Raw genomic sequence first — 23,648 nt, forward strand, 5'->3', positions numbered from 1 at the left:
ACTTCTGATGAAGACAGACAGAAACCTGGGTCTTACTTATTATTATTATTATTTTGAGATAGAGTCTTGTTCTGTCACCCAGGCTGGAGTGCAGGGGCACAATCTTGGTTCACTGCAGCCTCTGCCTCCCGGGTTCAAGTGATTCTCCTCCCTCAGCTTCCAAGTAGCTGGGATTACAGGTACCCACCACCACACCCAGCTAATTTTTGTATTTTTAGTAGAGACAGGGGTTTCGCCATGTTGGTCAGGCTGGTCTCGAACTCCTGACCTCAGGTGATTCACCCGCCTTGGCCTTCCAAAGTGCTGGGATTACAGGCATGAGCCACTGAGCCCGGCCACTTAGTATTTTTATTTTCCATATTTGTATGTTACTCTGGGTCCTATGAGACAGATTTCCCTGTGTAAGGGAAATGAGGAGGCGTTGGAGAAGATGGGGAGAGCCACCAGCGGCCCTGCAAGTCTGACTCTGAGCGGAGGAGAGGGCGGGGCAGGGGTGAGAAACCCTTCAAGCCAGGAGGACAATCAAAACCACATCCTGAGGTGGGTACAGTCCCAGAGGGGCTGTTGGAGGTCACATACCCTGGCGGGGACAGAGCCAGGGAGGAAGCTGGAATCCTCCATCTGTGCCTTTCAGCCTTAGTCACCCACTGGGCTGCTGACCAGAAAAGGGGACTGTCCTGTCCCAAGGCCAGGCTTCGTGACCCTGAACCAGCAGGGCTGGTGCGGAGCAGGTGGAGAGCTAACTGGGCTGGGAGGGTCGTGAGCACCCCTCAATCGCATTCTAGTCTCAGGGAGGGATAGAGTGTCCTAAGGGTCCCCAGCCACTCTAACCTTGAGAGTTCAGAAAACAATAGACAATGCTTCTGGAAGAACACTTTGAAGAAAACTGGGTCAAAGACTCCGGGCCAACCTTTTCACAGCTCCAGCCTCTGAGACATAAGACAGAACTACCAGGTCAGCCTGGGTCCCTGGAGCCCTGCAGGGCAACAGGTGCTGAGTGACTGCAGCGGGGCTGACCCTTGCTGGGTATTTATAGGAAATAATACTTCAGCAAAGAAACAGGCCAGAAAGAAGCCCACCACAAAAGGGATATTATTTGTCAAAGAGAGGAGATGGCTTACATTTTTTTTTTAAATCTCTATTTTCTGAATTGTCGGCTTTTATAATAGTAGACATAATAAATCATTATTATAATCATAATAATGATTTTTAACTATTTCCAGTAAAAATCATAAAACATTTTAATTGGAAAAACATAAAAAGATAAAAGGACAAGGCAAAAAGGAGAATCCCATTTTGTTGCCTGGAGCCTGGCCCTGCTGAACTAGTAGAGGGAGAACTAGAGGCAGCAATAAATGGAGAAAGTCTTCTTTTACTCACACATATGGAAAGATATTAAATTGCACATCTGGCTGGGCGTGGTGGCTCACGCCTGTAATCCCAGCACTTTAGGAAGCCGAGGCAGGCAGATCGCCTGAGCTCAGGAGTTTTGAGACCAGCCTGGCCAGCATGGCAAAACCCCATCTCTACTAAAAATACAAAAAATTAGTTGGGCATAGTGGTGCATGCCTGTAATCCCAGCTACTTGGGAGGCTGAGGCTTGAGAATTGCCTCTCTTGAGGCTGAGGCATGAGAATTGCTTGAACCCAGGAGGCAGAAGCTGCAGTGAGCCCAGATCATGCCACTGCTCTCCAGCCTGGGCGACAAAGAGAGACTAAAAAAAAATTACATTTTTCTTTTTAATAATGATTTAATCTTTTTTTTTTTTTTTTTAAAAACCAGTTGTAAATATGTGTTAATTTGCAATTGGAAGATCTTTATAGAATAAATCTTTGGTACTTTCTTCGTGTTATTTTGTTTTATTTTCAAATTGGAGTCTTCCAGATTTTTTTTTTTTTGATCTTTGCAAAGGAGTCTGGATATTATTTGAGAAACACTGGCTTCACCATTCTCGGAATTCCTGTTATTGAGAGGGCTGTTTAGGAATAGATGCCCTCTATTGGAGAAACTCATTGTATGTGATGTGCGAGAGATGTGTCTATGTACCTGTGTATGCATGTGTGTACACATGTATGTGTATGTGTGTAGTGCACGTGTACATATTTGGTGTGTGTATGCATGTGTGTTTTCATAAATATGGGTGTGGCCGTCTTCCTACTTTGTATATGGTGAGTATGCCCTCCCCTAACGGTTCTTTCTTTTCTTTTTCCTTCACAGGGAAGGCATTGAACGTGTGTCCCACTTCTCAGGACTCAGAGACTATTGTTCTGTGTGTCTATCAGAGTGTGGTGCCCTTTCTGTCTCTCGGTGGCCTGATTCTCTGCTTCCCTGAGGACACAGGCTTTTGAGGGGTCCTGGCAGACCTGCGGAAAGCAATATGGCACTTCTGTGGGCCCCATTCTGGTGACTCCACAGAGCCGTGTAGCCCTAAGGGCGGAGAGAGGCTGGAAATGAAATGGGGCCATCTAACAGATGGCACTGGAACAACTGGCTAGCCATTCGGGAGCAATCTCTACTTCATGCTTCATACCAAAATAATTTTCACATGGTTCAAAGATTCAACATAAAAATTAAAATCATAAAAATTCTACAGGAAAACGTACGCGAATTTATTCATAATCAGAGGCTAAGGAAGGCCTTTGTGAACAGACCCCAGAATTTAGTAGCTGTAGAGGAGAAGATGGACAAGTAAGAGTCATAAAAATTAGACGCTTCTATGGGCAAACATACCAATAAACAAAACAAAAATAACAAACTGAAAGAAGGGTATTTGCCACACAAAGGCCTCTTTTTCTTAATTTGCAGAAGGCTCATATAAATCAATACAAAAGACGAACAATCCTACAGAAAAATGGGTAAAGGATTTGAACAGGTTATTTGCAAGAAAAAAAAAAAGAGAGAAAAAAGTGACCAAACATCCTGAAAAAATTCTAATCTTCATTCATAATTAAATAAGAAATGAAACCACCAGTTGCCTTTAAAAATTGCCAAGTGGTTAGCAACTGAAAGATTGATACTTCCCAGTGTTGATGAGGCTTAAGGAAATAGCTATTTTCATACGTCTATGGTTGGAGTACAAATGGGTAGGTTTTTCGTGGAACAGTTTGGCAATACATTTAAAGCAAAAATGTAAATACATACGTCCTTTGACTCAGTAATTACAAATTCTGAATTCATCCCATGGGTAGCTTTGCAGAAGGAGCCATGATAAACAAACAAGAATGTTCATTATAGCTCTTTTAATGACAAACTGGAAACAATCTAAATTTCATCAACAGGGGACTGTTTAAATAAAATATGACACAGCCATAAAATGGGATCCATGCAGCCATTAAAAGAATGAAGTAGGCCAGGTGTGGTGGCTCATGCCTGTAATCCCGTCATTTTGGGAGGCCAAGGTGGGCGGATCATCTGAGGTCAGAAGTTCGAGACCAGCCTAGCCAACATGGTGAAACCCTGTCTCTACTAAAAACACAAAAAAATTGGCTGGGCGCGGTGGCTCACGCCTGTAATCCCAGCACTTTGGGAGGCCAAGGCGTGCGGATCACGAGGTCAGGAGATCGAGACCATCCTGGCTAACATGGTGAAACCCCGTCTCTACTAAAAAATACAAAAAATTAGCCGGGCATGGTGGCGGGCGCCTGTAGTCCCAGCTACTCGGGAGGCTGAGGCAGGAGAACGGCGTGAACCCGGGAGGCGGAGTTTGCAGTGAGCCGAGATCACGCCACTGCACTCCAGCCTGGGCGACAGAGTGAGACTCCATCTCAAAAAAAAAAAAAAAAAAAAAAAAAAAAATTTAGCTGGGTGTGGTGGTGTGTGCCTATAATCCCAGCTACTCAGGAGGCTGAGACAAGAAAAGCACTTGAACCCAGGAGGTGGAGGTTGCAGTAAGCCGAGATCCCACCACTGCACTCCAGCCTGGGTGCAACAGAGCGAGACTCCATCTCAAATAATAATAATAATAATAATAATAAGATTAAAGTATTATTATTGACATAAAACAAAATAATCAGGTTTAAATCTTAACATTGTTTCTGACTGAGGAACAGAAAATGGAACTGTTTCCCTGGTTGATAATACTTTTTTTATTTTTTCTTTTTGAGACAGGGTCTTACTCTGTTGCCCAGGCTGGATGCAGTGGCACGATCATGGCTCACTGTAGCCTCAGCCTCCTGGGTTCAAGTTATCCTCCTTCCTCGGCCTCCCAAAGTGTTGGGATTGCAGGCGTGAGCCACGGTGCCCGACCATAATACATTTTTAACTCCTGTTTTTCTAAGAAGAGATAAATAAGCCTGAATTTTAGAATATTATTTTCTCTTCCCTCTCTTACATGACTAAGAAACTATAAACGTAGATTTTCTGCCCAAAAGGAAATGACATTTCCAGACCCTGAAGAGCGGGGCTGGTGCTCTGGCTAGGAGATCTTGCGACCATCGCATGTGACACTACATGTTGGGCCAAATGCAGAGACCTGGGGGCAAAGACAGGCAGGCTTCTTTGGGGGAAGAGGGCACCTGGATAGAGTTTCAGCTCTGGGGGTGTTCGGGTGCACAGAGGGCCAGGCTAGGAAGCACCTCTGTTGTTGACTACACACCCTCAAGCTCTGGCCATGTAGTGACAGATGTTCCCTAGGCATCTGCAGAGTGCCAGGGGCTGGGCTCACGCAGATGCCCATATTGGGTAACTGGACACAGCCAGAGGGGGCATCCCGGCGTGAGTAGGGGCACTCTGGAGGACTGTGACTCAGTTGAAGTTTGGGAAGCCTCGGCCTCAGTCCTGGGAGAGAGTCTCTGCAGGGAGCTTTGGCCTTCTGTCCTACGGTCACCATGACAGAGAGAGCTCCTCTGCTGCAGGAGACCCCATCTCAGGATGAAAGGTGAAAAGTGGCCTCAGTGAAGGGCACATACTCAGAGGGGAACATCTCAGTGATTGAAGAGGGGGCCAGTTTCCTCAACGATATATTTTCTTTACCATGAAGTAGCTAATGGAAACTATAAGGGTATATGTTTTCCCAGCAAAACTCTTTTCATTTTGAAAGAGGAAAAGAGCAATCCGTAAACATTTATTTATTTATTTATTTATTTATTTATTTATTTTTGTTTTGAGACAGGGTCTCACTCGCCTAGGCTGGAGTGCAGTGGCATGATCACTGCTCATTGCAGTCTCAACCTCCCCAGGCTCAGGTGATCCTCCCACCTCAGCCTCCTGAGTAGCTGGGTCTACAGGTGCACACCACCACGCCGGGCTAATTTTTGTTTCTTTGGTAAAAATGAGTTCTCACTATGTTGCCCAGGCTGGTCTTGAACTCCTGGGCTCAAGCGATCCGCCCACCTCAGCCTCCCAAAGTTCTGAGATTACAGGCATAAGCCACCACACCTGGCCTCATAAACTTTTTTTTTTTTAGACGGAGTTTCACTCTTGTTACCCAGGCTGGAGTGCAATGGCACAATCTCGGCTCACTGCAACCTCCACCTCCTGGGTTCAAGCGATTCTCTTGCTTCAGCCTCCCGAGTAGCTGGGATGCACCACCCAGCTACTTGGTGGCATGCGCCACCATGCCCCACTAATTTTGTATTTTTGGTAGAGATGGGGTTTCTCCATGTTGGTCAGGCTGATCTCGAACTCCCAACCTCAGGTGATCCACCCACCTAGGCCTCCCAAAGTGCTGGGATTACAGGTGTGAGCCACCGCGCCTGGCTCTGGTAAACATTTTTAAGGTGTTTTGAATGGCTTGAGGGCTCCCCAAAAACGTTTGTCAGAGACAAAGGGGATTCCAATGGAGTTGTAGTGTCACCTAGTGGTGGCTGGAGGGAGGAATTGGGGTGAGAGGAAGGGAGAGGCGGGACACACAGCAGGTCTGTTCTTTCGGCTGAGAGAAAACCTTCCACCAGCTATTGTCCCTGGGAAGAGAGCTGCCCTTGGGTGTGCCTCTGGGACTGCTCTGGGGAAGGGTGCGTGAAAGGGAGATGTCACACTGCCAGCAGCAATTGGGGAAAAGTCTGCTCCCTGTCCTGGGTCTCACGCTAAAGGCATTTGGTGTGATTTAAGGCTGCTGGCTTCTTGGAGAGATGCCTCCTAACTCCTATTTGTCTTTCAACTTTGGCCATGAAGGAGTGTTACATTTTTATGTGGTCATATTTATCATACTTTTCCTTTATGATTCTCTGGTCTTTGTAACATTCTTGGAAGGGCCACCCTGCCAAGTAAAGGCCACTTAAAACATCTGTGAGAGAAAAGAGGATGCTGGGGGTACTGCAGCCATTTCGAGCATCTTTCTTTGATCTTATTGTTTTTTTACTCTGTTTTGTGTTCATCAGTAGCTGTGTGCTCCCTGGCTAACTTCCAGAAACCTGAGCTGAAGCCACCAGGCATCTTAGGTGTCCTCAAGCAGAAGGGGGCTGGTTCAGGAGCTCAGTGAGGAGGCCTCCTTTGCCACAGGTGTTTCCCTCAGGCTGGGGACACGAAGGAATTCCACCCTGGTACAGGCACAGTATCATGGGAATCAGGACTCAGGCTGTCCTAGGACTGTGACTCCATGCCTCCCCCATCAGCTCCTAGACTACTGACAGCCTCCACAAGCCTCGGGATTTTTATTTGTAAAATAGGAATAATAATAGTAATAATAACAAGAACAAAAATAGTACCTATCTCACAGGGTTGTTTCCAGACTTAAATGAACTAATGCATCTGAAGTGCTTAGACCAAGGCCTGGGCCATATGAGTAAGTGCTTCATAAATGTCACCTGTCACAATTATCTGAGCAAGTGGCCCTGGGATAGATCAACTGATGCTGGACTTTGAAGTCAGTACACAAATTTCTCAGATGGAGGCACACTGTCCTCTTTCCGACATGGGGCATTTTCTTTTTTTTTCCCTTTTTTTTTTTGAGATGGAGTCTTGCTGTGTTGCCCAGTCTGGAGTGCAGTGGTGGGGGTCTCAGCTCACTGCAACCTCCACCTCCTGGGTTCAAGTGATTCTCTTGCCTCAGCCTCCCAAGTAGCTGGGACTACAGGCATGAACCACCACGCCTGGCTAATTTTTCATATTTTTAGTAGAGATGGGGTTTCGCCATGTTGGCAAGGCTGGTCTCAAACTCCTGACCTCAGGTGATCCGCCCACCTCGGCCTCCCAAAGTGCTGGAATTATAGGCGTGAGTCACTGTGCCCGGCCAACATTGGGCATTTTCCTTTCTGCTTCGTGGAGGAACCTCCTTCCGTCCTTTCAGATACAGTCTTGGGAGTGCTTGGCCTCAGGTCTGGATTTTTTCCATGGGTGCTATGGGTACTTAAGCCTATGAACTTTTAAAGCATCTGCTTGAGACCAGAAAAAAACATTACTGTCCTCAAGTTATGAAAGGAAAACTTCAAACCAAAATTAATAAATGTTCACTTAAATGCCTTTGTTGTATCAATGTCATTAACTGCTAAATGTAGTACTCATAAACATTTCATTATATTTGAAGACAAACATAGGTTTTTTCTCACTTGGCAAGACATCCAGCACACGCATGATTGCTTAGAAATAAAACCAGTTGTAAATTCAGTGAGTCCCTTGTCATCCAGTGATTCCAAAAGCCAAATTTGTAAAAATCCTTTCAAAATGTTTACTGCAAGAAAATTATGTTTAATGTGGAATGTGGTATATTTTAGTACATTTGGCCTGATGGGGTTGGGCTCCAAAATAAGAGTTTGGGGGTCTATGAAGACCTCACAATTGATCCTGCATTCAGGGGCCACCTCCCAGAGGGCAAGTTTGTCTGTGGGGCAGAGGAAGGGGCTGGGATTCATCCCTGCTACCTCCCTGCACAGTCACCTCTTCCAGTAAGTTAGCCCTGCTTGTGTGGCAGCCAGCACTGGCCTGGTCCCCATGGGGTGTCCAGCTTTCCCCTGAGAAAGCCTGTAGGCCTTCTTTAAACACCCTCTTTACAACTAGAACACGTGACCATGTGGAGCAGTTTCCCAACGTGTAATCAATAAATGACCTGTATCAGACTCTGTTCAATCTAAGTCTCTCAGGGTGAGGTCTGGGAGTCTGCATTTTAGTAACTTTCTCCCCCTCTCCCCAAGGCCTCGTAGATGATTCAGATGCACGTTTAAGTTTGAGAATTATTAGTCTAGAGTTTGTGCGCACCCCAGGAGGGCAAGATGATCCCTTTTTCAATATCATTAGTCTATTTAGTCTATGTTTCATAATATACACAATATGAATACAGTAGTGCATTTTTGGAAATTATAAATAAAGAAATATACATATATTGGTGTACACACTTTAAAAATTTATTACTGCTAGGGGTGCGTGATCAAAAAAGTTTGGAGCTCAGAGCAACCTGCCCAGCCCAGCTATGCGGTCAGACCTGCTGTATGTTCAGCTCTGAACCTGGGCCTGGGAGGTGGGGAACCGGGACTGGAGTGCACAAAAAGCAGAGGACAGGCTGCCCCACAGTGCTAGCAAGGAAACTGCACCTCATCAGCGCCAGGGATACAGGTAGTGCTCAATAAATGGTCACTGGGCAATGAGTGAAGCTGAATCCCCAAAATACCTGGGAATAAGATGGCATAGGGCCCATTCCATGCTAAAATGGGCAGCACAGACTTCCATCCTTCAGAGGGAGGTCCTGACAGGTTAATCCATCCATCTCTTTATTCATTCATTTATTTAATAACTAGTTATTGAGTATGCACTAAGAATCAGGCACAGGCACTCAGAGATCTACCCCTCCAACTTGTCCAGCCACCCCCTGAAGTTCAGACAGGACACCACCCTCTCCCCCCACAGCTTTTCTGATAGCCTGATTAACTACGGGCTGGTGGCTGGGTGGACGTGGTGGCACATGCCTATAATCCCAGTGCTTTGGGTGGCCTAGTCCGGACCTAAAGCCAGGAGTTCAAGACCAGCCTGAGCAAGAAACTGAGATCTCATCTCTTACAAAACATAAATAAATAAAAAATTAGTCTGGCGTGGTGGCGCGTGCCTGTAGTCCCAGCTACTCAAGAGATTGAGGTGGGAGCATCGTTTGAGCCCAGGAGATCGAGGTTGCAGTGAGCTATGATCATGCCACTGCATTCCAGCCTGGGTGACAGAGTGAGACCCTCAACTCTAAATACCAAAACCAGGCGGAGTGCAGTGGCTCACGCCTGTAATCCCAGCACTTTGGGAGGCCGAGGCGGGCAGATCAATTGAGGTCAGGAGTTCAAGACCAGCCTGGCCAACATGGCAAAATCCTGTCTCTTCTAAAATACAAAAAATTAGCTGACCGTGATGGCACACACCTGTAATCCCAGCTACTCAGGAGGCTGAGGCACGAGAAGTGCTTGAACCCAGGAGGGGAGGTTGCAGTGAGCTGAGATCATGCCACTGCACTCCAGCCTGGGTGATAGAGTTAGACTCTGTCTCAAACAAACAACAAACAAATAAACAAAACCCAAACAAAACAAAACAAAACAATGGGCTGGGACTTGGGGAATGGGAGGGTGCTACTTGTCGTAGCCAGGGATAGTTGTGGCTGTTTCCCATTTTAAGGTTAGTTTCTCTGCATGGAGGGAGGTGTCATGCCATTGACTAGGGTGGTCTCAATTCAGGGGAGTCCAGCTTGGCCTAGAGGCACCTCACTTTTGTCTGCCTGAGGAAAGGTCATCCCTCTGGTTGGTTTCGAACTCAGCATCCAGAGGCTCAGGGAAGGGAGTAGACTCTCAGTCAAATAAGCTACTATTTTATCAACACGGTAACTCTTCAAGACTTGAATAGATCTGGAAGCTATGGAGAGAGAGAAAGAGGAAGGGAGGTAGAGAGAGGCGAACCAGGCAGGAGCGGACAGCCAGGGTGGGAAGAACAGAGGCTGCAAGGAGAGAAAGTGACCAGAGTGGGAAGAAGCAGAGAAGGAAGGGCAGGGGGAAAGACGAGAGGGGGTGGGAAGGGGGTAGAGAGTGAAAGAAACCAGCAAGGGCCAGGTGCGGTGGCTCACTCCTGTAATCCCAGCACTTTGGGAGGCTGAGGTGGGCGGATCACTTGAGGTCAGGAGTTAGGGACCAGCCTGGCCAAACAAGGTGAAACCCCATCTCAATTAAAAATACAAAAATTGGCTGGGCGCGGTGGCTCACACCTGTAATCCCAGCACTTTGGGAGGCCGAGGCAGGTGGATCACGAGGTCAGGAGATAGAGACCATCCTGGCTAACACGGTGAAACCCTGTCTCTACTAAATATGCAAAAAATTAGCCAGGCGTAGTGGCAGGCACCTGTATTCCCAGCTACTCAGGAGGCTGAGGCAGGAGAATGGCGTGGAGCTTGCAGTGAGCCGAGATCACGCCACTGCACTCCAGCCTGGGTGACACAGCGAGACTCCGTCTCAAAAAAAAAAAAAAAAAAAAAAGAAAAAAAAAATTAGCTGGACATGGTGGTGCGTGCCTGTAGTCCCAGCTACTCGGGAAGCTGAGGTTGGAGAATTGCTTGAACCTGGAAGGTGGAGGTTGCAAGATTGCAGTGAGCTGAGATCGTACCACTGCACTCCCACTGGGCAAAACTCTATAAAAAAAAAGAGAGAGAGAGAGAAATCAGCAAGAAGAGAGCAACAGGGAAGGATGGGAAGGTGGGAGTGGAGCTGCTGTTGAAGGAAGCTTCCCCAGGTCCCTGCCCGGGGCCTCCCTCTCCTGCATGTGTGTGTGTGCACTCACAACACCTACGCATGCACATACAAGGACACAGGTGTTCGCGAGAGTGCACACGTGTGCACTGACACCCACCCCCTCAGGCACGGCCCGCAGAATCTGCACTGCCGGGTGTGTGGGTGTTGCCACGGTGACTGGTGCTGGAGCATCACCTTGTGGGTATTAATAGCTTCCCCTGAAGCCATCAAAACAGTGACTTCATCAGCCCCAGTCTCCCTGGCAGTTTCCTTCTTCCTCTTCCCTTCCAGGATGGGTCTGGGAAGGGTTCTCTGGATCAGAGCCACCGCCCAGGCACCCCACCCCCACCAGCTGCCTTGGGGAAGGATGGCAGGAAGGCCTCTGAGTTCTGCCCAAGGTCTGGGGGTAAGGAGACTGCTGGCCTTCTTTGACCCTCTGAGCTGGGTCCACCCTAAGTCCCTGCCAGGGAAGAGTTGCTGGGGCACAGGACTCCTCAGAAGGGCCACGCTCAACTTCTCTGAGTCCTATGCAGCCACACCAACCTCCTCTAGGTCCCTTCCTGGCCAGAGACCTAGTTGACTCTAACAGTGGTGTCCCCTCTTCCAGTACAGAGCTCCCTGAAGTACTAGGGTGAAGGTAGAGAGGGGCCTAGGGCGTGAAATATAAGAGGCCCTCATTCCCAGGCTCGCGCCAAGTGCAAGGTTGGTATCTGCATGACCTTGAGAGTTGGCGCCTTCTTCAGTTTTGCGCCAGGGATGCCTTGGCTACCTCATCCTGTCCCAGCCCTGTTGATACTCCGATCAGCTCCTCAACCCTCAGTTCCCTGCCTTTGTCCCTGACGCCTCTCACCTTCCTTTGGGACTCCCTGGGATCACGCTGCCCTGAGTTGCAGAACCTGGGCTGCCTCTGGACTCGGGTGAGCGTCCACCTCTGGCCCTCACTTCCCTCCTTCCCTTTGACTTCTTCCTCTCTCCCCTGCTTTGCCCATAGCCCCAGGTCTAGGCCATGTGGGGCCTGTGACATCCCTTTGTCAGGCGCGGTGGCTCATGCCCGTAATCCCAGTACTTTGGGAGTCCGAGGCAGGTGGATCACCTGAGGTCAGGAGTTCGAGACATCCCCGCTGTGCTCCACCTTTGGGGCCTCATCCCCTCCCCCATTGCCCTGCCCACACTAGGCTTCCCCGGAGCCACCGTCTGTAAATCCTAGCTAGGCCCTTGTACTTCAGACACACTCCAGCAGAACGAGTCTCAACTATGCAAAGTCCTCATATTTGTTCTAACTTGTGAAAGGCCTGATTCTAGTGGCCACTCACAGTGACTTCGTTCCGGCAGATTTCAGGGGGAATATGTGTGTGTGCTTGTATAGGTGTGAGTGTGTGAAATAGTGTAGCGGTGTGTTAGCACATGTGTGAGTGTGTTGCCATTAAGAGCCTGTGGATTTCTGATGCATGAGTCATTAGCTGGGAGTGAGCCTTGGGAAGATACTGCCCATAAATAAGACAGCCATCCCTGACCTGCTGTGGCCATCTGCAGCTGCCTGCACACGTGATCCTGGGCATCCGGGAGGCTGGAGGCCGGGGTCGGGCTGTCTTTCCCTGCAGATTCCAGAGAGACAGCGGCTGTCACAGATATTTCTAGCTTGCCTGGAGTCCCAGACATTTAAAGGTAGAATGCCTGGAATGGGGATGGAGAGAGGAGAGCAGGAGAGGAAAATAAAGGGTGGCTCAGGAGGCTCTGCCCCCAAGGATCTCAGTGGAGCCTCCTGGCCCACAGTGGGAAGCATGCATCCCACAATTATTTTCTGAGAATCTGTCACGTGCCAGGCATTCCCCCAGTGGGTAAGGACACCCTGGTGAACATGACTGACCTGTGCTCTCCCCTCACAGAGCTTATGTTCCAGCAGGGAGGCAGAAGATAAACGAGGAAAGGCTACTTGTAAACAAATTCCATCTAAAAGCTATGAGGAAAATAAAATGGAATATTGTGGAAAGTGACTGAGAGTGGAGGGGGTCCTTTAGTTGGGACAGTCAGGCAATGTCAGGACACGAATTTTGCCTAGATAATGAGGAGCCGCCAAATGGAGACTCCGGGGAAGAACCTTCTATTATAGAAAAGGATAGATGAGATGTCCCCCTGCCCGCCCATGTCTTCACTGGACTCTGGATCAGAGTTGCTGAAGCCAGAGCAGGGAGCTAGAGATGACTAAGAGGAGCAGGAAGTCTGATTCCCTGGGGGGAACCTTGGAACATCTTCCATCCCTGATAGACCAGGAGAGATGCCCCAGGTCCAGGAAGGAGAAGAATGACTTCCGTTTCGCTTCCTGCAGGCTTCTTGGTGCAGTGTTGAGCTACAGGAAGGCACTAGCCACACAAGCAGGGCACTTGCTGAAACCCCCTTCCTCCAGGAAGCCTTCTTTGACTGCCATAGGCTGCAGAAGCTCCTCTCCCCCACCTTGTTATAGCAGACAGAACCACTCAGTTCCGAGCTGGTGGTCTTCTGATAATCTGTCCGGGAGATCTGTTCCCTCAGCTTGGCCAGAGCTCCAGGCTTGTGAGTCTGGTCCGCGGGCATTCAAAGGCTCTCAGTGGCATCTGTGCATCAGTGAGACTGCCCGGGATTCCTGCTCTGAACCCTTGCCCTAGTGCCCCTACTCTGGCTGAGAACGGAGGGTCAAGTGCCGGGGTCCTAATCTTAATTACTTTATCTAAGCATCCGCTCACTCATTTACATGTTTCCCTGGGCTCTCCACTATGCGCCAGGCCCGGTACCTGGAGCTAGGGAAACCGAACATTAGCGCTGGCTCGCCCGCCCCCGCGTCCGGGGAGCTCGGCGTTCTCGCGGCCCTGCTCCCGTTGTTTTCAAGTGCAAGTTCCATGGTTCCGTGCTGGGAATAAGGCCAGCCCCGGGGGCCTTACTCCCAGGGCCTTACTCCCAGGGGGCCTTACTCCCAGGTAAGACATACTCGCCTGACGTCTTACCCTGACCCGCGCCGCCGGGAGCTTGCGGCTACGGGAACGCGGCGCGCCCCGGGGCCACATCTGGCCTAGCGGGCGCGCGCGTGTCACTAAGACGCTCATTCACCGGCGCAGCTGTCACCATAACAACCGAAGCGAGGGAATCCTGGCTACTGCCGGGGCGGGGAGCGGGGGCGGCGGTCGCAGGAGGGACCCGGCGCGGGCGGGACCGCGGCGGTCGGGGGACACCAGCCGCGTCGGAGCGCCCAGCACGCCCCGCGCTCCGCCGAGCCCCGCTCCATGCAGACCCGCGGGCGGGAGGGAGCCACGCACATCGCCGCCGCGGCCGTCCCCAAGGGGCGGTGACCGAGCCTGCCTCGGAGCCGCCGAACGCCCACGCCGGGGACCCTGACTCTATGGCCCCGGGGGAGCGCGCCGGAGCCGCCGCGCCGCCCACCCCCAGCCGGAACCCGAGCGTCCGGGGGAGCAAGCGGGGAGCCCCGGGCGTCCCCGGCCCCGGCCCAGGGCCCTGCTTGTGGCCCCCGCTCCCGCCACGGGGCATGGGAGGCAGGTAGCCCCGCTCGCGCCAGGACACCCGTGGCAGGCGGGACTCGCCAAGGACCGCGAAGTCCAGAGAAAGGAAGCAGAGGAGAGGCCAGCCCGCCCCCGGCCGCAGCCCCAGCAGCGCCCTCCCCCGCCGGCGCGCACCCGCGCGCGCACACTCGCACACCGCACCTCAGCTCCTGCCGGGCCTCGCCCCCACCCGCGAGCGCCGAACCCCCTGGGGCCGGATGCCATGGGTAACAACTTCTCCAGTATCCCCTCGCTGCCCCGAGGAAACCCGAGTCGCGCGCCGCGGGGCCACCCCCAGAACCTCAAAGGTAGGCTCCCGGCCCGGCGCTGCTGGAGGACTGGGGCGCAGGTGGAGGGCCAGGGAGGTGTGGTTGGGGAGGGCGGGCAGACGCCACCTGTTGTGCGTGTCTGGAGGCCGGAGATGCGCCTCTGGTCGTGGAGTGGGCTGGGGGTGGAGGGCAGCCGGCGATGACGGTGATGGAGGATGGCGTCCCGCGGGGTCTGCGCAGTTCTGTCTGCTGGCACTGGGAACATCACTGGAGTCCCCTCAGGCCATGGTGTTAGGCGAGCCTGAAGAGGTGGGAAAGGATGTTTGCCAGGTCGATAGGGGAGTAGGGAGTGAGGAGGGAAGCTTGAGTCGTCCGTCTCCAGGGAGGCACCTCGGTGGGTCTCCTTTCCATCGGCCCTAGGGCTGGAGAGACCAGGCTGGGAGCACTAGTTGCATTTCCAAAGGGAGGGTTTTAAAAATTCAGGATAGGATTACAGCAGCCTGGAAGAAAGGGTCAGAGCTGCTGGTTCCTGGGGTCCTTTGCAGCCGTTGGGTTTTTGCATCCATTGAATTAGTTTGATTTCCGGTTTTCCCAAAGACCAGATATCCAGTCAGAGCTCTAGAAAACAGGGTCTTGGAGCCTTGAAACAGAGGGACATTTACCAGGAATGTCTTTGCTTTCCACCTCCCCATATCCACTCAGCACCCTCAGGGTGGCCCTAGGCCCAGTCTCCCCGTTTGGAGCCTGCCATTCCTGTCTTGGATCTTCCAATGCTGTCTCTGACCTTTGGAAGACACTACTGGGTCCTCCCGGGCCCTCAGACCCTACTAAATTCCTTCCGGAAGGTGCTTTTCTGTCACCTCAGAACCAGTGGCACTTGTCCTGGGCATGATGGCTAAAAGCCAGGAAGGGAAGCCCTTGGGCTTTCACAAAGAATACCCCACTTCCTAAGCTCCTCAGGTTATGAGAAGGATAACAATAGTGCCCTTTAACACAAGGCATCGAACTTTCTCAAACACATTTTCAGTGAGCATGCACACTGCTTAGGGTAGTCAGCAGAACAGAGCTAATCACACTATACCCATTTGACAGATGAGGAGAACCACGGCTTGCTTCAGGTTCCCAAAGCCAGCCAGACCTCGGCGCTAGGTGCTAGGCTGTAGACCCCTATCTTTTGACTTGGAATTCTGTCCCTTCTTTTGCTGAACAGTTAACTTTTAAGACCAGGGAAGAGGAGGAGAGACTGTCCTGCATTCTAATACTCCAGCTCTTTCAGAACTTCAGCTCTCACTTGGCTCAGGAAAATCAATGGATTTGTTGTGTCTTTCTGGAAATTAATATGGCAATACATGTCAAGATACTTTAAAAATATCAATTTGTTGGCTGGGTGCGGTGGCTCATGCCTGTAATCCCAGCACTTTGGGAGGCCGAGGCAGGTGGATCACTTGAGGTCAGGAGTTCCAGACCAGCCTGGCCAACATGGCAAAACCCCGTCTCTACTAAAAATACAAAAATTAGCTGGGCATAGTGGTGCGTGCCTATGATCCCAGCTACTTGGGAGGCAGATAGGCAGGAGAATCCCTTGAATCTGGTAGATGGAAGTTGCAGTGAGCTGAGATCGTGCCACTGCACTCCAGCCTGAGCGACAGAGCGAGACTCTGTCTCGCTAAAAAAAAAATCAATTTGTTGACCTTGTAATTCTACCTTGAGGAATTGATCCTAAGGAAGTGGAGATGCAGGAATATATACTTACGGCACTAGGCTAGGATGTTCATGGCAGTGTTATTTATACTAGGTGGATAACCTAAATGCTCAGTAATCATGGTATATATTCTTGGTGGAGTACTATGCAGTGATTACAATTATATTTGTGAAGAATATTTGATGACTGTGGAAAATGCTCACAGTATAATGACAGAATACAAAGTTGTGAAGACTGTATGATCCCAATTTTGTTTAAAAAGTGGTATGAATGCACAAAGCCCCAACAAAAACAAAACAAGTAAAAATGCTTGTAAAGTTTCCAAAAGGTTAACAATTATTTCCTCTGGGTATGGGATCATATGGGATTGCATTTTTCTTTTTTATATTTTGCTCTTTTCTAAAATTTCTATAATAAGAAAGTATTACTTTTGTAATCAGAAATAAGCTATCAGTGTTAGCAAGTATGAAGACTGTTTCTGAGCATTGGAAACAGATTCCTAATGAACCTATGAATATCGTTCAGCTCAACCTTCTCTGCAAGTGAGAATAATGAGGGAAAAGAATAATTATTTGCCCAAATTAAAGTGGCAAAACTTGGCCCTGTCCTTCAGGGGGCAGGGGTTAGCTGGGGGCAGGGGTTAGTTGGCCCTTAACATTCACAGACTATCTTCCTGAGAAGGCCTTGCTCCATCCTTGACTCTATGGAAACCCAGAGAGCTCCCAACTAATTGCATCTTTTTAATCTAAAATTTGGAATTGTGGGGATGAGGTCTCTGTGGCTAGGGTCTTTGGCAGAAGGCAGGAGTGGGGGCCCCATCCACACACCACTGTAGGTGACCATGGGAATTTTGATCCCACTCCTACTAAGCCTGAAATGAAGGACAGAGGGTACCCATGAAGGCCGCCAGTTGTTGGCTCTGTCCTTCACCCAAGGTCCACTGATCCTCCTTCTCAGCTTGACTTCTAGGGACTTCTTCCCATCTTTCTACACTAATAGAGCCATCACCTTTATTCTGTAATTGTTTAGTGTTTATTCCCAATTCCCTTCTAAATGTATCAGCATTGACCTACGAGTCTTCTCTGATATATCAGTGGTCAGCCAGAAGTCCATTCTAATTGTGTTGGTGTTGACCTGATAGGCTGTGATGCTAACTGCCTACCTAGAGTTCTGCTGGGATGGCGTCTGTACTCAGCCTGAATTCATCTCTAATTCTTGTCAGTGCTCATCCAGAAATTTGCTGGGAGTAGGGGTGGAGTAACTGTCTTGATTTTTTTCTCTCCTTACATAATTGCAGTCTCTTGATTCCTCACCATTTTAATTAAAACAACTGGAAGGGACCTGGTATAATGGGGATCTGGGACTGATTGGAGATCTAAGATTGGTCTGGCTGTTAGGCTGACATGACATGGGACATGGGACCCCACCATCGCCTCTCGGGTGGTAGACTTTGGTCTTCTTCCTGGGAACACACTGACCCCACTCTGCTGCTGGTGATTCCCACTGGGTTCTGAACAGCGTTGGTCTAGGAGTGTTCAGGGGAGAGGTCCACAGTGTAGCTCTGGGCTTGGAACCAACAGGCAGTGCCCGAGGAGCTCCCATGTGCCCAGCTTGGAGATAAGACACCCCTGGGCTTTCCCAGGCTGGAGATCTACTCGAAAGGCATGGATGAGGGAGTGAATGGAATCAAGTGTTTGCTTGGTTGTACTGTCGAAACCCAGATGTGTGGGCAGAGGTCAGAGAAGGGGTATCAGGGGAGGATCTGAGCTGGACATGGAGGGAACTGCAGGAACTGGATAGACAGCAAGGGATGCAGCAGAGTCCTAGGGTGTGGAAGAAGGGGGAAAGGCACAGACAGTAAAGGCTTGGAGGGCCTTGAGCGTATATCTATATATTACATGAAATAGAAAGTATATGTATATGGAAGTTATGTATATATTTTCAGTGAGGGGCACAGAGTGACTGGGGTAGGGTGCACAGGAGGTTCATGCTTCATGGAGAAAAATACAAAGAATAAAGATTTTCCTCCTTGCCCAGGTCTTTCTGAGTGCCTGACTGGATGGGCTACCTCCTTTTTTTTTTTTTTTGAGACGGAGTCTTGCTCTGTTGCCCAGGCTGGAGTGCAGTGGCGTGATCTCGGGTCACTGCAAGCTCCGCCTCTCGGGTTCACGGCATTCTCCTGCCTCAGCCTCCCGAGTAGCTGGGACTACAGGTGCCCGCCACCACGCCCGGCTAATTTTTTGTATTTTTAGTAGAGACGGGGTTTCACCGTGTTAGCCAGGCTGGTCTTGATCTCCTGACCTTGTGATCCGCCGGTCTCAGCCTCCCGAAGTGCTGGGATTACAGGCGGGAGCCACCGCGCCAGGCCCATTTTTTTTAATTGTAAAATTTACATAACCTGAAATTTACCATTTTAAAATGTATAATTCAGTGGCATTTAGTACATTTACAATATTGTACAACCACCACCTCTACCTAATTCCAGAATATTTTTATCATCCCAAAAGGAAACGCCATGCCCATTAAGCAGTCACTCCTGTTACCCTCTCCCCTGAATCCCTGGCAACCACGAATCTACTCTTTGTCTCTATGGACTCGCCTATTCCAGGCATTTCATATACATGGAAGGATACAATATTTGTCCTTTTGTGTCAAGCTTCTTTTACTTAGCATAATCTTTTCAAGTTTCATCCATGTTGTAGCATGCACCTTTTTTCCTTTTGTGGTTGAATAATATTCTGTTGTAAGAGTAAGCCACATTTCACTTATCCATTCATCAGTTGGTGGACTTTAGGATGTTTCTACCTTTTGGTTTTCATGAATAGTGCTGCTATGAACATCTGTGTCTAAGTCTTTGTTTGAACACCTGTTTTGGGTTCTTCTGGATATACACCTAAGAGTACACCTCCCATCTTTCAAAAGGTGGTGCTTCTTGAATTGGATACTTCACAGAGTCACTGGTTGTGACAGCTGTAGGAAGGCCGTCCCCCTCCAGCTCTGGCTGGGTGTGATGCCAGCGAGACACCTGTTGTTTTCAGTCTCTTTTCTATGATGGCTGAGGCTGCTGGGGGGCTGAAGGAGGAGCTGCAAAGGTTGACTAAGGGTCTTGATTCTTGTGGTGGGCCAGAGTGTCTGTAGACCCTGAATTTCCTCACTACTCTCTGGGGATGAGAGCAGGCGCAGGGGAAGGCTCATCCTTGGACAAGATCTTAGCTATTTTTCTTTCTCTCCCTCCCTCCCTCCCTCCCTTCCTTTCTTCCTTCCTTCTGTTCTTTCCTTCCTTCCTTCCTTCCTTCCTTCCTTCCTTCCTTCCTTCCTTCCCTCCCTTCCTCCTTCCCTTCCTTCTTTTCTTTTCTTTTCTTTCAGCTGGAGTGCAGTGGTGGATCTTGGCTCATTGAAGCCTCAACCTCCTGGGCTCAAGTGATCCTCCTGCCTCAGCCTCCCAAGTAGCTGAGACCACAGGCACACACCACCACTCTTGGCTTATTTTTGTAGAGATGGCATCTTGCCATGTTGCCCAGGATGGTCTGGAACTCCTGGACTCAAGCAGACCTCCTGCCTTGGCCTACCAAAATGCTGGGGCCACTGTGCTCAGCCTCTAGCCATTTTTCTGCATTCACGTTCTTGCTGCTACTTCCCCTATCTGAGTCCTCATCCCAGATATTGCCACAGCTGCCATCCTAATTGGCTTCTCTGCCTCTGGTCCCTCCTTCGATGCTGCCAGAGTGATTCTCCCAAAGTACAATCTTCATCATACCCTTACCCCCTTCAGTCACCATAATGGGATATTCAAGGTCTCCATTCTTTGGTCAACTCACAGATCTGCCCTCAGCTCTTGTCTGGGCTCCTTCCTTGGTTGTCATGACGCCTGCAGATTAGGTGAGCTCATCCAGCTCTCCGCCCCCGGGAATGCAGCAGACGGATCTGGGGGATGCCTGGTGGCCTCCTCAGAGTGACTGGCTGCGTCAGCCCTGTGTTGAACCCAGAGCACCCATCCTGCATGCCCTGTTGGTTTTCAGTTCAGTTTTACCTTTGAACCCTGTTATGTTAATTATCATAATAATATTTACAATAGCTACCATGCACTGGGTGGTTACTATGTACCAAGTTCTTATATGTGGATTATTTCCATTAATACCCTCCCAACAATCTACAGAAGGAGGTAGCATTGTCACTGTTTTACAGATGCGGGAAAAGAGGCTAAGAGAGGTTAAGTAACTTATCCCAGTCCACACAGTTAGAAACTGATGAGACTGGGATTCAAAGCCAGGGCTCTCAGACTTTAGAGTTTATTATTGTGATCGCTGTATTATCCTGCCCCTGTAGCATTTAGCCTTGGGTGGGCTCTGTCTTTCATTGTGGGAGAGAGATGGGGGAGTAATTTTTGAGTCTCTGGACAGAGCCCCAGGGCCGGGAAAGGGCACACAATGGGGTTCTTGATGCTTTCTCCCTTGGCTAACCAGAGGATCAGGGGGGCTGTGCTAGTCTGGAATTCCCAGCCTCCTCCCCCTTATGCTTTCTTCAGGGTTTTAGACACTTTGGAGGAAACTTGCGGTTCTTTGGGGCCAGTGTTTCTCAGAGTGAGGTTTTTCTACTACCTGCATCAGCATTAGCTGGAAGCATGTCTACCATGCAGGTTCCCAGCCCCCAGCTCAGACCCGCTGACTCAGAATATATTGGGGATGGGGCCCTCAAAGCTGCGCGTTTAACAAGGTCCTCAAGATCTGAGAACTGTTGTGACTCTGGGGCCTCAGAACAGTCCTACTCTTGCATGCTTGGAGGAGGTGGGACCAAGCTTCTCAGAGGAGGAGAGCCTGGAGTTGGATGGGGGAGATTTGGAGGGGAGCTAGAAAGGTATCTTGGTGAGTGGGCTGGCAGCAAAGGCACAGAGGCAGAGAAACACAGGGTGTGTTCAGGGATAGTGAGCAGTCCTCTTGCCTGGATGTGGGGTCCCCAGTGGGGAGGTTAACAGGTCGATCTTTGAAGGTAGGCTGGGGTCATATCTTGGAGGGCCTATGATATTAGGACAAGGAGGTTAGATTTTATCCCGTAGGCATTGGGAGCCATGGACAGCTTTTGAGCAAGATGCATGTAGTGATTTTATTTCAACAGCACCAACGGTGGTGGAAGGCAGGCTGGGGAGAGGAGGAGATGAGGCATCTTGAGCTGCTGAGAGGTTCACAGAGGCTGTCAGCCTTCTGTCCTAGGCCACGCTGAAAGGGCTGGGCGTGACGGCCAAGCTGACCTGCTCATCTGGAGTTCCCATGGGCAAGTCTGGAAGCATTTCCAACCCACAGCTATGGGCAGCAGGACCATTGCTCATAGGTGGAAAACAACAACAACAACAACAAAAAACCCAGCAATGAAAGGATTTTTAAGAAGCCCAAGTTCTGATGCTACGTGTATTCATGTAAATAAATTCATTTAATCTCCCCATAAAGGAGAGGTAGGTATTATTCCCACTTTATTATTTATTACTATTATTATTATTATTATTATTTTGAGACGGAGTTTCGCTCTTGTCACCCAGGCTGGAGTGCAATGGCGCGATCTCGGCTCACTGCAACCTCTGCTTCCCAGGTTCAAGTGATTCTTCTGCCCCAGCCTCCTGAGTAGCTGGGACTACAGGCACCTGCCACCAAAGTCCAGCTAATTTTTGTATTGTTAGTAGAGACAGGGTTTCACCATGTTGGCCAGGCTGGTCTCGAACTCCTGACCTCAGGAGGTCTGCCTGTCTCGGCCTCCCAAAATGCTGGGATTGCAGGCGTGAGCCACCATGCCCGGCCATTATTTATTTACTGTAGAGACAGAGTCTCTCTATGTTACTCAGGCTAGATTCGAACTCCTGGGCTCAAGTGATCCTCCTGCTTCAGCCTCCTGAGTAACTGGGACTGCAGGCGCACACCACTGTGCCAGGCTCTTATTACTCCCATTGTATGCACGAGACAGCTGAGATTAATGGATGTGAAGAGTGCTGCCCAGAAACACTGAGCTAGGAAAGAGCAGGGCTGGGATTTCTACCCAGGACACCAAAGCTGATCAGCGAGGAAACTGATCTTGGGGGAGAATTTCTCCATATTAGGACTCTTTTCCTGGGCCCTCTGGGATGGTGTCTTAGTCGGCTTGTTCTGCCATAACAAAATACTACAGACTTAAAGAATGGAAATGCATTTTCTCAGAGTCCTGGAGGCTGGAAGTCAGAGATCGAAGTGCCAGCATGGTCAGGTTCCATTGAGGGCCCTCTTCCTGGCTTTCAGGTTGCTCCTTCTTGCTGTGGCCTCACATGGCCTGTCCTTGGTGTGTGCATGTGGAGTGAGAACGATCTTTCTCTCTTCCTCTTATTATAAAGTCGCTAATCCTATCAGATCAGGACCTCACCCCTCTGACCTCACTTAACTCAATTACCTGCTAAAGGCCCTATCTCCAAATATGGTCATATTGGGTATTAGGGTTTCAATATATGAATATTTGAGGGGGCGGGTAAAATTCAGTCCATAGCAGATGGCATGTGCTCACTTACAAGGTGTGCACAGTGGGCACAGGCATTTGTTCTAAATCACAGAGCCCAAGATGGAGGCAGGACAAGCAAAAGCGGTAAGAAAAGGAGGAAAAGTGAGGATAGGAAGGAGGGTGGGAGCTGGGCACTGCCCAGGGTGTGCCAGGGCCGCCTGTTTCCTGTTAGTTTGTGCCTGTCTCATTCCTGGACCTGCATACCCAGGGGCTAGAGCTGAGGGGCTGCTTCACGCTGAGCTGGTTGCTTTGGCAACCCTGGGCAGGATGCAAGTGGTCTCCTTGGTAACGCCTGGGAAACCTGCCTCAGGGATGGAGGGAAGTGAACTGGCCAGCATCAGGCTCGGTGGGACAGGCAGAACTGGCCCCGGCTGCTGAGACAAGCTGGCCAATAGGAGGGCCAGCTTCCCAAATAGCCTGGGCCACCTTTTGGCCATTTCCAGCAAGCCAGAGTCCAAAGGCCCTGTGGAGCCTGTGGGTCCCGCCTGGCCAGACCAGAGGCGCTAATGGGCCAGCTCAGGAAGTAGGAGATGGTAGGGGGGCTGGGGAGAGGGAGAATATAGCTTCTGGATGACAGATCCAGCTCCAGAGTTTATTAAAAGATGCTTATCAGGAGTCATTCCCTGGATGGCTTTGGGAAATGAGCAGGTGTTGACACTTGTAGGGGGTAAGAGGGCAGAACTTAAGAGAAAAAGAAGGGCTAAGAGAAGAGGAGGAGGGAATAAGCAGGAGTCACTGGGAGGCAGGTGGGAGGCCTTGGCTTATTCTCTGCTCTAGTGACAGTTCCAAGGGGAGGTGGGGCTCCGGCACTGGGCTTGGGAACTGAAGTTCTCTGAGGATGAGTGTTGGGATTTGTGGGATGCACTGATGGGGAGGGTAAGAGGTGGGTGGGAGAGCTCATTTCATTGTTTAACAAACTAAGCATCAGCTGAGGGCCATCAGCTGTGGGCTAGACACCTTCCTGGGCACGCGGATATGGTGAGAAATGCAATAGGTGAGCACTCACCACTTCCAGCTTACC

General features: G+C 50.0%; 2 protein-coding genes across 13 annotated transcripts in view; one reads left to right on the forward strand and one right to left on the reverse strand.

The window, feature by feature from the left end:
- The window catches only part of CALHM3 (calcium homeostasis modulator 3), a 45,131-nt gene that overhangs the window by 7,299 nt on the left and 14,184 nt on the right, over positions 1 to 23,648 (reverse strand). For 3 of the 10 annotated variants that reach the window (XR_008510600.2, XR_008510601.2, XR_008510602.2), the window contains exon 3: positions 21,192 to 21,435. The exons of 3 other annotated variants lie outside the window; for them this stretch is intronic. The gene's annotated coding sequence lies outside the window, so the exon portion shown is untranslated. Of the gene's footprint in view, positions 1 to 12,133; positions 12,215 to 13,597; positions 13,656 to 21,191; positions 21,436 to 23,648 lie in introns of those variants that run through there. 4 more of the 10 variants (XM_054522808.2, XM_054522805.2, XM_054522806.2 and 1 more) reach the window with 3 other exon arrangements.
- NEURL1 (neuralized E3 ubiquitin protein ligase 1) overlaps positions 13,687 to 23,648 on the forward strand; it is a 96,679-nt gene continuing 86,717 nt past the window's right edge. The window contains exon 1 of one of the 3 annotated variants that reach the window (XM_002821124.6): positions 13,687 to 14,454. In XM_002821124.6, coding sequence (XP_002821170.1) covers positions 14,370 to 14,454 — 85 coding nt within the window. In that variant the 5' untranslated portion in view covers positions 13,687 to 14,369. Of the gene's footprint in view, positions 14,455 to 21,235; positions 21,564 to 23,648 lie in introns of those variants that run through there. The other 2 variants (XM_054522799.2, XM_054522800.2) reach the window with 2 other exon arrangements.

The sequence above is a fragment of the Pongo abelii genome, chromosome 8, assembly GCF_028885655.2.
Source record: "Pongo abelii isolate AG06213 chromosome 8, NHGRI_mPonAbe1-v2.0_pri, whole genome shotgun sequence".
Lineage (NCBI taxonomy): Eukaryota > Metazoa > Chordata > Mammalia > Primates > Hominidae > Pongo > Pongo abelii.